General features: G+C 43.6%; 1 protein-coding gene across 1 annotated transcript in view; it reads left to right on the top strand.

Annotated features, from left to right (window-relative positions):
- Window positions 1-9,376, top strand: part of pmpca (peptidase, mitochondrial processing subunit alpha) — a 28,756-nt gene extending 19,380 nt beyond the window's left edge. Inside the window, exons 10-13 of the mRNA XM_060907934.1 lie at window positions 1,747-1,837; window positions 1,945-2,007; window positions 2,954-3,098; window positions 8,613-9,376. Of these exons, the coding sequence (XP_060763917.1) occupies window positions 1,747-1,837; window positions 1,945-2,007; window positions 2,954-3,098; window positions 8,613-8,782 (469 nt within the window). The 3' untranslated portion in view covers window positions 8,783-9,376. The remainder of the gene's footprint in view (window positions 1-1,746; window positions 1,838-1,944; window positions 2,008-2,953; window positions 3,099-8,612) is intronic.
- The last annotated feature ends 3,653 nt before the right edge of the window (window positions 9,377-13,029 follow it).

Raw genomic sequence — 13,029 nt, 5'->3', positions numbered from 1 at the left:
AAGGAATTTCACCAAACTTTCACCATTTGTGCGCTATGGGACAAACATGAACTGATTAGATTTTGAGATCAAAAGGTCTAAGGTCACTGTGAGGTCAAATGTCTGTCCGAAAACCTTGTGAACACAATATCTCCAAGGCAAATGAAAGGAATTTCACCAAACTTTCACCATTTGTGCATTTGGGGACAAACATTAACTGATTAGATTTTGAGGTTAAAAGGTCACAGGTCAAGATTACTGTGAGGTCAAATTTCCATCCCCAAATCACAACTTAATAAAGCGTGTAGTCTACCAGGCGGAGGCATCCCCATCGACACCGTTGGCGTCGAGTTCTATCTAGGTTTTTTTTTTTTTAAATATTAACCCTTGCATTTTGGTGTTTTAAATTCAACACAAACAATTTTACATTAAATACTTAACAGATGTTTACTTCACCCCAATTACAAGCACTATACGAGCAGCATATCTCATCTCATTATCTCTAGCCGCTTTATCCTTCTACAGGGTCGCAGGCAAGCTGGATCCTATCCCAGCTGACTACGGGCGAAAGGCGGGGTACACCCTGGACAAGTCGCCAGGTCATCACAGGGCTGACACATAGACACAGACAACCATTCACACTCACATTCACACCTACGGTCAATTTAGAGTCACCAGTTAACCTAACCTGCATGTCTTTGGACTGTGGGGGAAACCGGAGCACCCGGAGGAAACCCACGCGGACACGGGGAGAACATGCAAACTCTGCACAGAAAGGCCCTTGCCGGCCATGGGGCTCGAACCTGGACCTTCTTGCTGTGAGGCGACAGCGCTAACCACTACACCACCGTGCCGCCGAGCAGCATATATGGTTAAAAAAAAAAAAAGGAAAACGGGTCCCAAACACCATATAAGGGTTAAACATGTGTTATTGTAAGTTAACATGGGTGGCACGGTGGTGCACTGGTTCGTACTGTTACCTCATAGCAAGAAGGTTCAGGTTCAAACCTCACGGCCGATGGGGGTCTTTTCTGTGCGGAGTTTGCATGTTCTCCCCGTGTCCGCGTGGGTTTCCTCCGGGTGCTCCGGTTTCCCCTACAGTCCAAAGACATGCAGGTTAGGTTAACTGGTGGCTCTAAATTGACCGTAGGTGTGAATGTGAGTGTGAATGGTTGTCTGTGTCTATGTGTCAGCCCTGTGATGACCTGGCGACTTGTCCAGGGTGTACCCCGCCTCTCGCCCATAGTCAGCTGGGATAGGCTCCAGCTTGCCTGCGACCCTGTAGAACAGGATAAAGCGGCTAGAGATGATGAGATGAGATATTCTTTAAATGGGCGGCACGGTGGTGTAGTGGTTAGCGCTGTTGCCTCACAGCAAGAAGGTCCGGGTTCGAGCCCCGTGGCCGGCGAGGGCCTTTCTGTGTGGAGTTTGCATGTTCTCCCCGTGTCCGCGTGGGTTTCCTCCGGGTGCTCCGGTTTCCCCCACAGTCCAAAGACATGCAGGTTAGGTTAACTGGTGGCTCTAAATTGAGCGTAGGTGTGAATGTGAGTGTGAATGGTTGTCTGTGTCTATGTGTCAGCCCTGTGATGACCTGGTGACTTGTCCAGGGTGCACCCCGCCTTTCACCCGTAGTCAGCTGGGATAGGCTCCAGCTTGCCTGCGACCCTACACAGGATAAGCGGTTACAGATAATGGATGGATGGATATTCTTTAAATATGCATACAAAAATAGAACTAAGTGATGTCTGGTGAATTGTGGTTTTTCAGACATCATTGGATGTACAACGCGGTCTCCTACCACCACAGCTATGAAGACAGTGGCCTGCTCTGCATTCATGCTAGCGCAGACCCAAGACAGGTACAAACACACAATGGTGGGATGAAAAACAAAGATTGGAAAAAAAATGAACGCCTCCAGATCCATCTAATAGCATTAAAAAATTATGAAATGATTTGTTCTTTCAGGTGCGTGAAATGGTGGAGATCATCACTAGGGAATTTATACAGATGGCTGCTACAGCAGGAGAGGTACAGACCTATAGTTATAGATGACTTCAAGGGTGTCTTTTTTTTTTTTTAAAGGGGTTCAAAATATATACGGTTGCTGATGTGACAAAGTAACGTATTCTTAAGTATTCTATCAAATTTATGTACTAGAAAACAACAAAATATCTTGGTAATTGTAAATATAATACCTTATACGCTAAACCGCACAAGAGTCGCCATTTTTAAAAGACCGTGACGTCAGCGCTACCCACCGCACTAGCGGAACTCTCCGAAATAAAGGAGATAAGCGTGTAATCATGGCGTCGGGCGCATCAAATGAAAGCGACAGCTCTGTCGAATCATACGAAGAGATCCCGCAAGACACACTGCAAGCAGGCTATGGCTTAGAAGGGTACCAGTTTGAACCTAGGAGAGGTACTCTCGACTCCGGTGATGAAGAAGAGAAGAGAAGAAAGCTCGGATGACGGCGAGGATGAGACTGATGCTGACCATGGGCATGGCGAGCGTGGGGCAGAGTGTCTGCGTGCAGGTGACACGGCGTGGTGCTCGTGCGGAAAATGTAACGTGGAGTTGCTCACGAGTCCAGCAGAATTTATTTGCTGCAATGAGATAGGCGCCACCCGTGGACTTGCGAAATCGTCGCAAGAGGCAGAAACAGGTATTTCACACGTGCTATTCCCAACCTCAATGAGCCAACACGACTGGGCACATACATACGTCATGAGTGTTGCGCAGAGAAAATGAACGTGCATTCTGATTGGATAAAATTAATATCATGGCGGGCTGTTCAAACTGCGAAAATAGTTTGGTCGAGCTACTTTCAAAACACTATAACTTTCCAACCTTAGAACAAAAAACTTTTGTAAGTCTTGAATAAGGTTCGTCAATGTGTGTTTTATTGTTATATTTACTCTATATATTGCCCTCTGTTCCCCTTTAAATACCAAAATTATTTGCTTGCTTGTAGATGGAACTGGAAAGAGCAAAGACTCAGCTGAAATCCATGCTGATGATGAATTTGGAGTCCAGGCCAGTCATTTTTGAGGATGTCGGTCGGCAAGTTCTGGCCACAGGCCACAGGAAGCTGCCTCATGAGCTGTGCACTCTCGTCAGTAAGTCCAAATTGCATTTCAGTCCATTTCACTGGTGATTTGAGATCCGATTTTCCCCAATAAATCTAATTTAATATGTAAACACACTCACAAAGGGGGAAATGAGAAGGCTGATATTTGTCTGCTCTTTGGTTTTTCCTTGTTGCATACATGAAGAACTGAAATATATGTACAGTGGTGTGAAAAAGTGTTTGCCCCTTTCCTGATTTCTTTTTTTTTTTGCATGTTTGTCACACTTTAATGTTTCAGATCATCAAACAAATTTAAATATTAGACAAATAACACAAACACAAAATGCAGTTTTTAAATGAAGGTTTTTATTATTAAAGTGCTGATGACACGTTTTTGACATCTTTGGCGATGTTTTATAACATAAAAAGTAATTCCCGATGATCCATATATTAATTCACGAAGGCGCCTATTTTACAAGTTATGATAAAAAACGCGGCTATTTGGGCAAATTTGACGGGGCTGCAGCACCCAGGAGACGAAAGAGGAGGAGGAGGAGCTATATGACGTCAGCGAAAGAACCTTCCTCCTCACTTACCAGTTTGTTGTTGATGCGACAGGTGTTCAGTTTGTCATTATTAGTATTATTATTATACATTATTATATATATATATATATATATATATATATATATATATATATATATATATAGTTATTATGCCTTTGCGTTGTGTTGCCGGCTTTTGCTCCAAAACCTACAAGGATGGGGTAAGTTTATTCAAGTTTCCCAGAGATCCCGAGCTGCATGCGAAGTGGGTGAAGCAAGTCAGGCGCACTCGTGACAAGTGGGAGCCCTCACCAACATCCGTCCTGTACTCTGAACACTTCGATTTGGATTGTTTTGACACCCTTCCCAGCTTAAAAGAATCTCTTGGGTGTTCAGTTCAGCACAAACGTGTGTTACTACCATCAGCAGTGCCTACACAGTGTTGCCAGATTGGGAGGTTTCCCGCCCAGTTGAGCGGTTTCAAGTGCATTTTGGTGGGTTTTGAACATATTTTGGGCTGGAAAACGTCAGCAGTATCTGTTGCCAGATACTGCTGAAGTTTTCCCAGCCCAAAATATGTTAAAAACCCACCAAAATGCACTTGAAACCCCCCAACTGGGCGGGATTCCTCCCAATCTGGCAACACTGCCAGTATTCCGGAGGGGGTCTACTAGTAGCTATGCCGAATCCAAAGACAGTCCTCCTGTCAGAACATGTGTTGTGAAACGACATAAGATAAAGGTACGTAGAGCTATAGATTCTACATGATAATCATAAACGTAATCATAAAGTCGGCGTGATATCAGTCATGTATTTGCTTGTGAAAGCTTGCGGCTTTCATGTAACTGCCGCCTAGCAACGAGAGGCAAAGGTTAAAGAGGGTAGGCTATCATAGATTCTATTCGGAAGAGATCAACACAATTCTAGACTCCCAGAAGAGGAAGAGCTAGCACTAGAGAGTTCACCGGCATTTTCATGCACCATTTCCATTGAGTAGAACCAGAGCAGAACAACCAGTGAACCGCAGCGTGTTCTTCCGCTGACGTCACAACATGGCCGCGAGCCACGGACCCAGTTTTCTTGCACTGTGCAATTAAAAGTTGGATATTTGCGTAACAACAGCTTCTTTGCACGTAATTATAACAGAAATCTAACATGTTTGCCATGTTGTATAGTTTATTTAAGAAATTGCATAGAGTCATGTTCGTGTCATCAGCCCTTTAAGGGGAAAAAAATCCAAACCTACATGACCCTGTGTGAAAAAGTGATTGCTGCTTAAACCTAATAACTGGTTGGGCCACTCTTAGCAGCAATAACTGCAATCAAGCGTTTGCAATAACTGGCAAGGAGTCTTTTTCAGCGCTGTGGAGGACTTTTGGCCCACTCATCTTTGCAGAATTGTTGTAATTCAGCCACATTGGAGGGTTTGAGCATGAACCGCCTTTTTAAGGTCATGCCACAGCATCTCAATCAGATTCAGGTCAGGACTTTGACTAGGCCACTCCTAAGTCTTCATTTTGTTTTTCTTAAGCCATTCAGAGGTGGACTTGCTGGTGTGTGTTGGATCATTGTCCTGCTGCAGAACCCAAGTGCGCTTCAGCTTGAGGTCACGAACAGGTGGCCGAACATTCTCCTTCAGGATTTTTTGGTAGACAGCAGAATTCATGGTTCCATTTACCACAGCAAGTCTTCCAGGTCCTGAAGCAGCAAAACAGCCCCAGACCATCACACTACCACCACCATATTTTACTGTTGGTATGATGTTCCTTTTCTGAAATGCTGTGTTACTTTTACGCCAGATGTAACGGGACATACACCTTCCAAAAAGTTCAACTTTTGTCTCGTCAGTCCACAGAGTATTTTCCCAAAAGTCTTGGGGATCAAGATGTTTTCTGGCAAAACTGAGACCAGCGTTTATGTTCTTTTTGCTCAGCAGTGGTTTTCGTCTTGGAACTCTGCCATGCAGGCCATTTTTGCCCAGTCTCTTTCTTATGGTGGAGTCATGAACACTGACCTTAACTGAGGCAAGCGAGGCCTGCAGTTCTTTGGATGTTGTTGTGAGGTCTTTTGTGACCTCTTGGATCACAAAATCCGTCGCGGCGCTCTTGGGGTAATTTTGGTCAGCCGGCCATTCCTGGGAAGGTTCACCACTGTTCCATGTTGTCGCCATTTGTGGATAACGGCTCTCACTGTGGTTCGCTGGAGTCCCAAAGCTTTAGAAATGGCTTTATAACCTTTTCCAGACTGATAGATCTCAATTACTTTGTTTCTCATTTGTTCCTGAGTTTCTTTGGATCGCAGCATGATGTCTAGCTTTCGAGGATCTTTTGGTCTACTTCACTCTTGCCCCTTTTCCACCAAAGCAGTTCCAGGGCTGGTTCGGGGCCAGTGCTTAGTTTGGAACCGGGTTTTCTGTTTCCACTGACAAAGAACTGGCTCTGGGGCCAGAAAAACCGGTTCCAGGCTAGCACCAACTCTTTGCTGGGCCAGAGGAAAGAACCGCTTACGTCAGCGGGGGGAGGAGTTGTTAAGACCAACAACAATAACAAGACCGCGAAAGATCACCATTTTTAAGTGACGAGAAGCAGCAGCTGTACAAATGCAAAGTCATCCATTATTATTGTTGTTGTTGTCAGGGCCATTGACAGCTTTGGCTGGGCCCGGGACAAAAATAATCTGAGTGCCCCCCCCCCCCCCCCCCCCCCCCCCCCACACACACACACACACACACACACACACACACATACGCGCACACGCACATCGCCACACAGCAACCACCCACACCCAACCCCTCTTTTCACAGTCTCCATTCACTCCAACCCTTAAATAACAGGTATTCCAAGCCCATTATAACAGTCAACCATTTTATTTCAACATATTTACAGTTTGAACATTTCCTTAGTCTGCAACTATTCAGGTGCGAAATGCAATGCACCGGACTTTTGCTGTGGCAAAGTCGTCAATAAGGTCATTGAAGTCCAGCTTCTTTGCAAGTTCGCGCTCTATAGAGAGCATAGCCAGCCCATTGAGCCTCTCCTGTGACATGTTTGAGCGCAGGTAGTTGATAAACCAAAATGATTGTTTACGGGATGGAACTGGGCCTCAATGAGAACGGAGTTATGGCTTTCCCAAAATCTGAACATAGAAGCATCACCACTAGTGATGTGTACAGTGAGTTTTTCAGTGTATTTTTTTTGTCTTGTTTTTCATAAACGTCCTTTCCGTACTCGATTTAGAATGTTACAAAAAAAATTGACACCCTCCCAACCACGTAACATTAGCCTATCTGACCTGGGGGCTGACACGTTTATTACGGATAAACCAAAAGGATTACAACGTTCCCTGGATATAGAACTGGACTGAGAAGATTTAAAAATCTTAACGTGTAAGCAACAACAATAAAACAGAGGTTGTTTTATTCATTTAGGGCTTATTAGGCTACTTTCATTAATTGCGCTTTTCATACAGGCCTATCATTTTTCACTTGAGTAAGGGAATTGTTTGAAGAGTATCCAGTCTAAGCGAAAGTTTAATGTTTTGCAACAGACTAACCTCAAAACACCCCATTTATAGCCCATTCGTTACATTAAACTCTATCTAGCTGGCAATTTCACATGCCGTTGTATCTACACGGGATGATTTCCAACAAAATAAGGTTTAATTAACAAGAGGCAGCGTTCCACGGGCTTTCAGCTAACTGGAGTCCAGCTCAGCGCAGCTCAGCAAGCGTGCCTAAAACATTTGGATATGATTGCGGGCCAATGTGCTATTCTTTGCTTCATTGAGATATATGCAACACAGTGTTATTAAACCGATATGTTTATGAAATAATTCAATGCCCTGTGCATTTCAGTGTTCACTCAGTGTACCCTGCTATCCCCTACTTTATAATTATGAATGGTGCGTCGCGCGTGCTGGGGTTACATTACGGGGCTGGAAAAAAGTTATCTGTGTCTTACCTGGCTCAGCTGCCCCACTGCCTTCACCACCTGCTGCATCATCTGAATCTTTTCTAAAATATCTATGCAGTGAGCCCCTGAGGCTCTTGGCTTCTTCATCTCTTTTTGTCTCTTTTCTTTTCTTTGCTCCTGACTTGTGCATGTTGGCAAACGGGCTCGCACGCTTATTGTCGAAGCATTATGATGGAATAGTGCCGTGTTATTTGGCGCCTTAATCAAAGACCAAACCATTTCTGCATTAGGGGTGGTAGGTGGGTTCTTGAATCTATTTTCGAAGACAATAAAGGCAAAAGAACCAGAAATCATTCATTGAATGCAAATATAGCACATTTTTCTCCCCCAAATCAACACATTTTGAAATGAAACAGAATGATTAATGGCATCTTCATGAGGGACCAGTTCTGGGCCCCCCCTCATGCCTGGGCCCGGGACAAAATACCCGGTTGTCCCCCCCTGTCGACGGCCCTGGTTGTTGTTGCTGCTTCTTCCGTGTTGTTTTTGCTTCGATATTCATGCCAAGGTTTATGCAAACGTAGCGACGTAACTGATGTATACAGTGATGTAATGACGTATACAACGACGTAACTGACGTATACAGCGACGTAATGACGTGGCTTCCATTAGCACCGCGAGCTATGGAAAAGCAAACTGGTTCTCAGCTGGCTCGCAAGTTGAACGAGTTGTGAACCCGCACCAGCACTGGCCCCGAACCAGCCCTGGAACTGATTTGGTGGAAAAGGGGTATTAGTCAGGCAGGTCCTATTTAAGTGATTTCTTGATTGCGGGGGCAATCACTTTTTCACACAGGGTCATGTAGGTTTGGATTTTTTTTTCCCCCCTTAATAATAAAAACCTTCATTTAAAAACTGCATTTTGTGTTTACTTGTGTTACCTTTGTCTAATATTTAAATTTTTTGATGATCTGAAACATTTAAGTGTAACAAACATGCAAAAAAATAAGAAACCAGGAAGGGGGCAAACACTTTTTCACACCACTGTATATGATTATAAAAATTGATATCGACATCGTATTGACACTGCATTTGCCTCCAATTTAAGGTAATGTTACAGCCAGTGACATTAAGAGAGTCAGCACGCGGATGCTGCGCAGTAAACCAGCTGTGGCTGCATTAGGAGATCTGACTGAGCTGCCCTCCTATGAGCACATCCAGGCCGCTTTGTCCAGCAAAGATGGCCGTCTGCCTCGCATGTTTCGCCTCTTCCAGTAGAACATCATCGCACGTGTTGCGTACACCAGTGACTGACCTGCAGCGTAACTTTTTACAGAGCTCTTTTATCGAGCTCTTATGAGGAAGCGCCGAGTGTCTGTGGTAGTCAGGGCACTTGAATGTAAATTTAACTTTGCCTTCAGAGGTCTTGTTTGTTACGTTGTATGGATTTGTTTGCAGTATCGTGTTCAGAGTAAATAGCAATGGATGTTTTTGCAGCAACATGTCCAATAGACTGGCTTTAGGTAATTGAAACGTTGAAGGGCCCTGTTACAACCAAGTAATGCAAGAAGTCCGTTTAATGTTTAGTCTGCTGATGTGCGAAAAAAAAAAAGAAAAATCATTGGAAGTAATAATAATTTTCCAATTTGGCACCAAGTGTTAAAAATGAACAATTTGATTCCAGTCCAAATTAAATTAATTAAAATTATTTATTTTATTAAAAATGTAATCCTAAGAGAAGCTGATTACGAAACTGTTCAAAATACTGTAATGTAGATTTTCAACAACCTAATATTCAGGTTAATCCTAGGTATTTGCATATATGAGGCATTGGCGTTGTTACTAAATTTATAATAAATATACATTTGTGCATCCAGGAGTATAAGGGTTTTTTTTTTTTTGTTTGGTTTTTTTTACAACTAATGCCAGATTATCATTGAAACCTGGGTTTTGTGAAAACACTCATTGTAAAAAAAATAGTGGCGATGTTAAAATCTACTTAAAGCAGATACGCAGAACCATGGCCTCATATCTGTGAAGAATCTCAGTCATCCAGGTACATAGTAATCTGTGGTTGGTAGAAGAGAGCAACTGGACTTGCTTGAAGATTCTTGAAAACGTTTCGCCTCTCATCCGAAAGGCTTCCTCAGTTCTGTCTGACTAATAGCGAGTATCCAGTATTTATCCTCTCATGGACTTCCAGAAAACTGGCAGACATCTTAGCCAGAGAGGATTGTTCATTTTTGTCAACCTGGAACGACCATCACTGAACAAAGGTGGGTGTCTATGACATCTTTTATCAGCCACCTACAATGCAGCCATCAGCATTCTGATTCGGATTCTATGATGATCCATGAGAGGATAAATACCTGATACTCCCTATTAGACAGACAGAACTGAGGAAGCCTTTCGGATGAGAGGCGAAACGTTTTAAGAATCTTCAAGCAAGTCCAGTTGCTCTCTTCTACCAACCACAAACCATGGCCTCACATTTTGTTTATAAATGCCTTGAGACCTCAAGAATGGCACAGGAATAGTTTTAAGCATTAACAATAAATCTAATATAGTAATTTTTATGATTAAAGTGATTCGTATAGGTAGCGGTCTGAGTGAATGACCTTGACATCCGTGACGTCACCACAGGAAGTCTATCGGTCTCATCGCCATTTCCGCTGTACTAAAACACAGAGCTGACTGCAACTCTGATCCTCCATTTTGAGATAATTTATTGCCATGCCACGTAGATGTGCCAGCAACATGACAGAAGGTGGATTTACGTTGCATTCATGGCCCAAGAATGTTCAAACTGCAAAGATTTGGACGTGTTTTGCGAGTAGTTCACAGGCACATTGGGCGTCTACAAAGTGGTCTCTCCTCTGCTCTGCACATTTTACTGAAGACTCGTATGAAACCTCTGATCTGTTGAGGAGTGTTGGCTATAAGCCCGTATTGAAAGAGGGTGCAGTCCCAACAGTTAAATAAAACTACAAGCAAAGGAAAGTAAGTTCAGTTGCACCAGTTCTCCCGGAGCATGAGCCGAGGGTGGTTGGTAAAACCCGGGACGGAACGGGACATATTATTGCTCGGGCAGCGACCTCCCCGCAGTTCTTGCTAAAACCGGTGACGTCGGGGGCATCGTGGCTCAGGTGGTTAAGGCGCCATACCATAAATGCGGGCGACCCGGGTTCGATTCCGGCCCGAGGTCATTTCCCGATCCCTTCCCGTCTCTCTCTCCCGCTCATTTCCTGTCTCTACACTGTCCTATCCAATAAAGGTGCAAAAAGCCCAAAAAAATATCTTAAAAAAAAAAAAAAAAAAAACCGGTGACGTCCCGTCCTGGGTTTTAGTAATTGCCTGAGCCGAGCAGTAATGGCGGAGTACTCCGTATGGAGAAAATGGAGAATGAGTGAACCAGCCATCTGATTTCTCCGCTGGATATCACTGCCATATAGCCCTTACGTTGAAGTGAATGAACAGAGAACTGAGTGAACAACTGAAAGTCAGATTGTTTCAAAACAATCGACCACAAGATCGGCCTTCAAGAAGCGAGAACACAGACGGGTAAGCTCCGACTCTCATTTGGATACAAAACAACATGTTTACCTGCATTTAGATTAATACATGTAACTTGTATTGCGTGTTTAAGTTACCGGTATAAGATTATTTAATTTGCTTCAGAATGCGATTGTCTCAGTTCATCTGATTATTTAATGAGCCTTTTACGTTTTATCAGTGAAAATGCATGCATGTTGCATAAGTTAACACCTGTTTTAATGAGAGTCAACTCACAATCAATGAAGTCAAATCAGTCTTAGTTGAGCAAGTCGGTAACGGGATTTCTTACTTTCACCATAAATTTTTATTTATATGACTTTGGTCGATTGCCGTCAAAGGCCTCGGCCTTAAAACCGGCTACCGCAGTGACGTCACACACTCGGGGCAGCTCAAATGCCAACTTTGCGGTCAATTTTAACTCTCAAAAATATATATTTTCTTAATTCCCATTTATGCAGCATACAAGAGTCAAGGGTGGAGATACTAACCACTCCAGAAATTTATTTAAAAAGAAAGGTTCTGCATATCTGCTTTAATGTTAATGATCTTGCTTCTGAAAGAAGCCCATTACAAGAACAATCAAACAGCCAGGCCTCCATCAACATGATGACTCTCGTCTACTCTGATGAGGCTACGTTTACATTAGACCGTATCTGTCTCGTTTTCTTCGCGGATGCACTGTCCGTTTACATTAAACCGCCTGGAAACGGGAATCCGCCAGCGTCCATGTATTCAATCCAGATCGTGTCAGCTCCGGTGCTGTGTAAACATTCAGAATACGCGGATGCGCTGTGCTGAGCTCTAGCTGGCGTCTCATTGGACAATGTCACTGTGACATCCACCTTCCTGATTCGCTGGCATTGGTCATGTGACGCGACTGCTGAAAAACGGCGCGGACTTCCGCCTTGTATCACCTTTCATTAAAGAGTATAAAAGTATGAAAATACTGCAAATACTGATGCAAATACTGCCCATTGTGTAGTTATGATTGTCTTTAGGCTTGCCATCCTTCCACTTGCAAGTGGTAAGTGATATGCGCTGGGATCACACACACAGCGGCTCAGTCCCGAATCACAGCTTGTTCACTTCACTCGCGCGCTCTGTGAGCTGCGCAGGGCCGGAGTGCGCACCCTCCAGAGGGCACTCGCTGTTCAGGACGGAGTGATTTGGAGCGCAGGATGCCTGTGGAGCCGAACGTATCCGTGTATTGGTGTTGCTGTGTGCACGCAAATCATTTTAAAAACGTTAATCTGATGATCCGCTGATACGGTCTAATGTAAACATGGGCTGAGTCTCAGAAAGCCTGAGCAGAGACTAGACCTGGTGGTTTGAAAGTGCATCTCTTGTGTGATGTGTATATTCTTTGGCATACGAACTGATGGTTGCACACACTGCATGTCCTATTCATCTAAATCGTAGTTTGTTTATTGTAAGAGACTGCCTCATGTATGCATCCTCCTTCTCACACATTTTACAAATTATAATAATGCACTGACATTGTAATGTGAAGCTCTGTCTGTTTTTTTTGTTCATAAATGTGGTTTACATTTATTTTTACCTCCACCAGCCTTGTTGGAGGAGGTTGTTTTTGCCTGTGTTTGTCTGTTCCTACTGTAACTCAAAGTCATGAACGGATTTTGAGGAAAGGTGAGTTCCAAGGACCAGTTGATTTAGATTTTAATGCAAAGCCAGATGTATATACAGAGCCAAGACTTTTTTTTTTTGCTGGTTCCCAATATTGAACGGAGTTTGAAATTTGGTGGCCAGCTTTAGTATTATCCTGGTTCACGTGGTTTTGATTTTAATATGTGACTCGACAAAAGTATGTACTTTACTGAGTGTCCTAATTTGGCTATGCATTTGTTCGTTCATATTTCTTTGGTCTGTTTTAAACGGTTATGACTTTCATAGCTATAAACTAAAAGTGTGTGGGGGAGGGGGGGGGGGGGAAATCCAGACGAGTCAGTAGA

This window comes from Neoarius graeffei, chromosome 24 (genome assembly GCF_027579695.1).
Source record: "Neoarius graeffei isolate fNeoGra1 chromosome 24, fNeoGra1.pri, whole genome shotgun sequence".
Classification (NCBI taxonomy): domain Eukaryota; kingdom Metazoa; phylum Chordata; class Actinopteri; order Siluriformes; family Ariidae; genus Neoarius; species Neoarius graeffei.
Note: the sequence above shows the minus strand (reverse complement) of the source record. Positions and strands in the feature narration are given on the sequence as shown.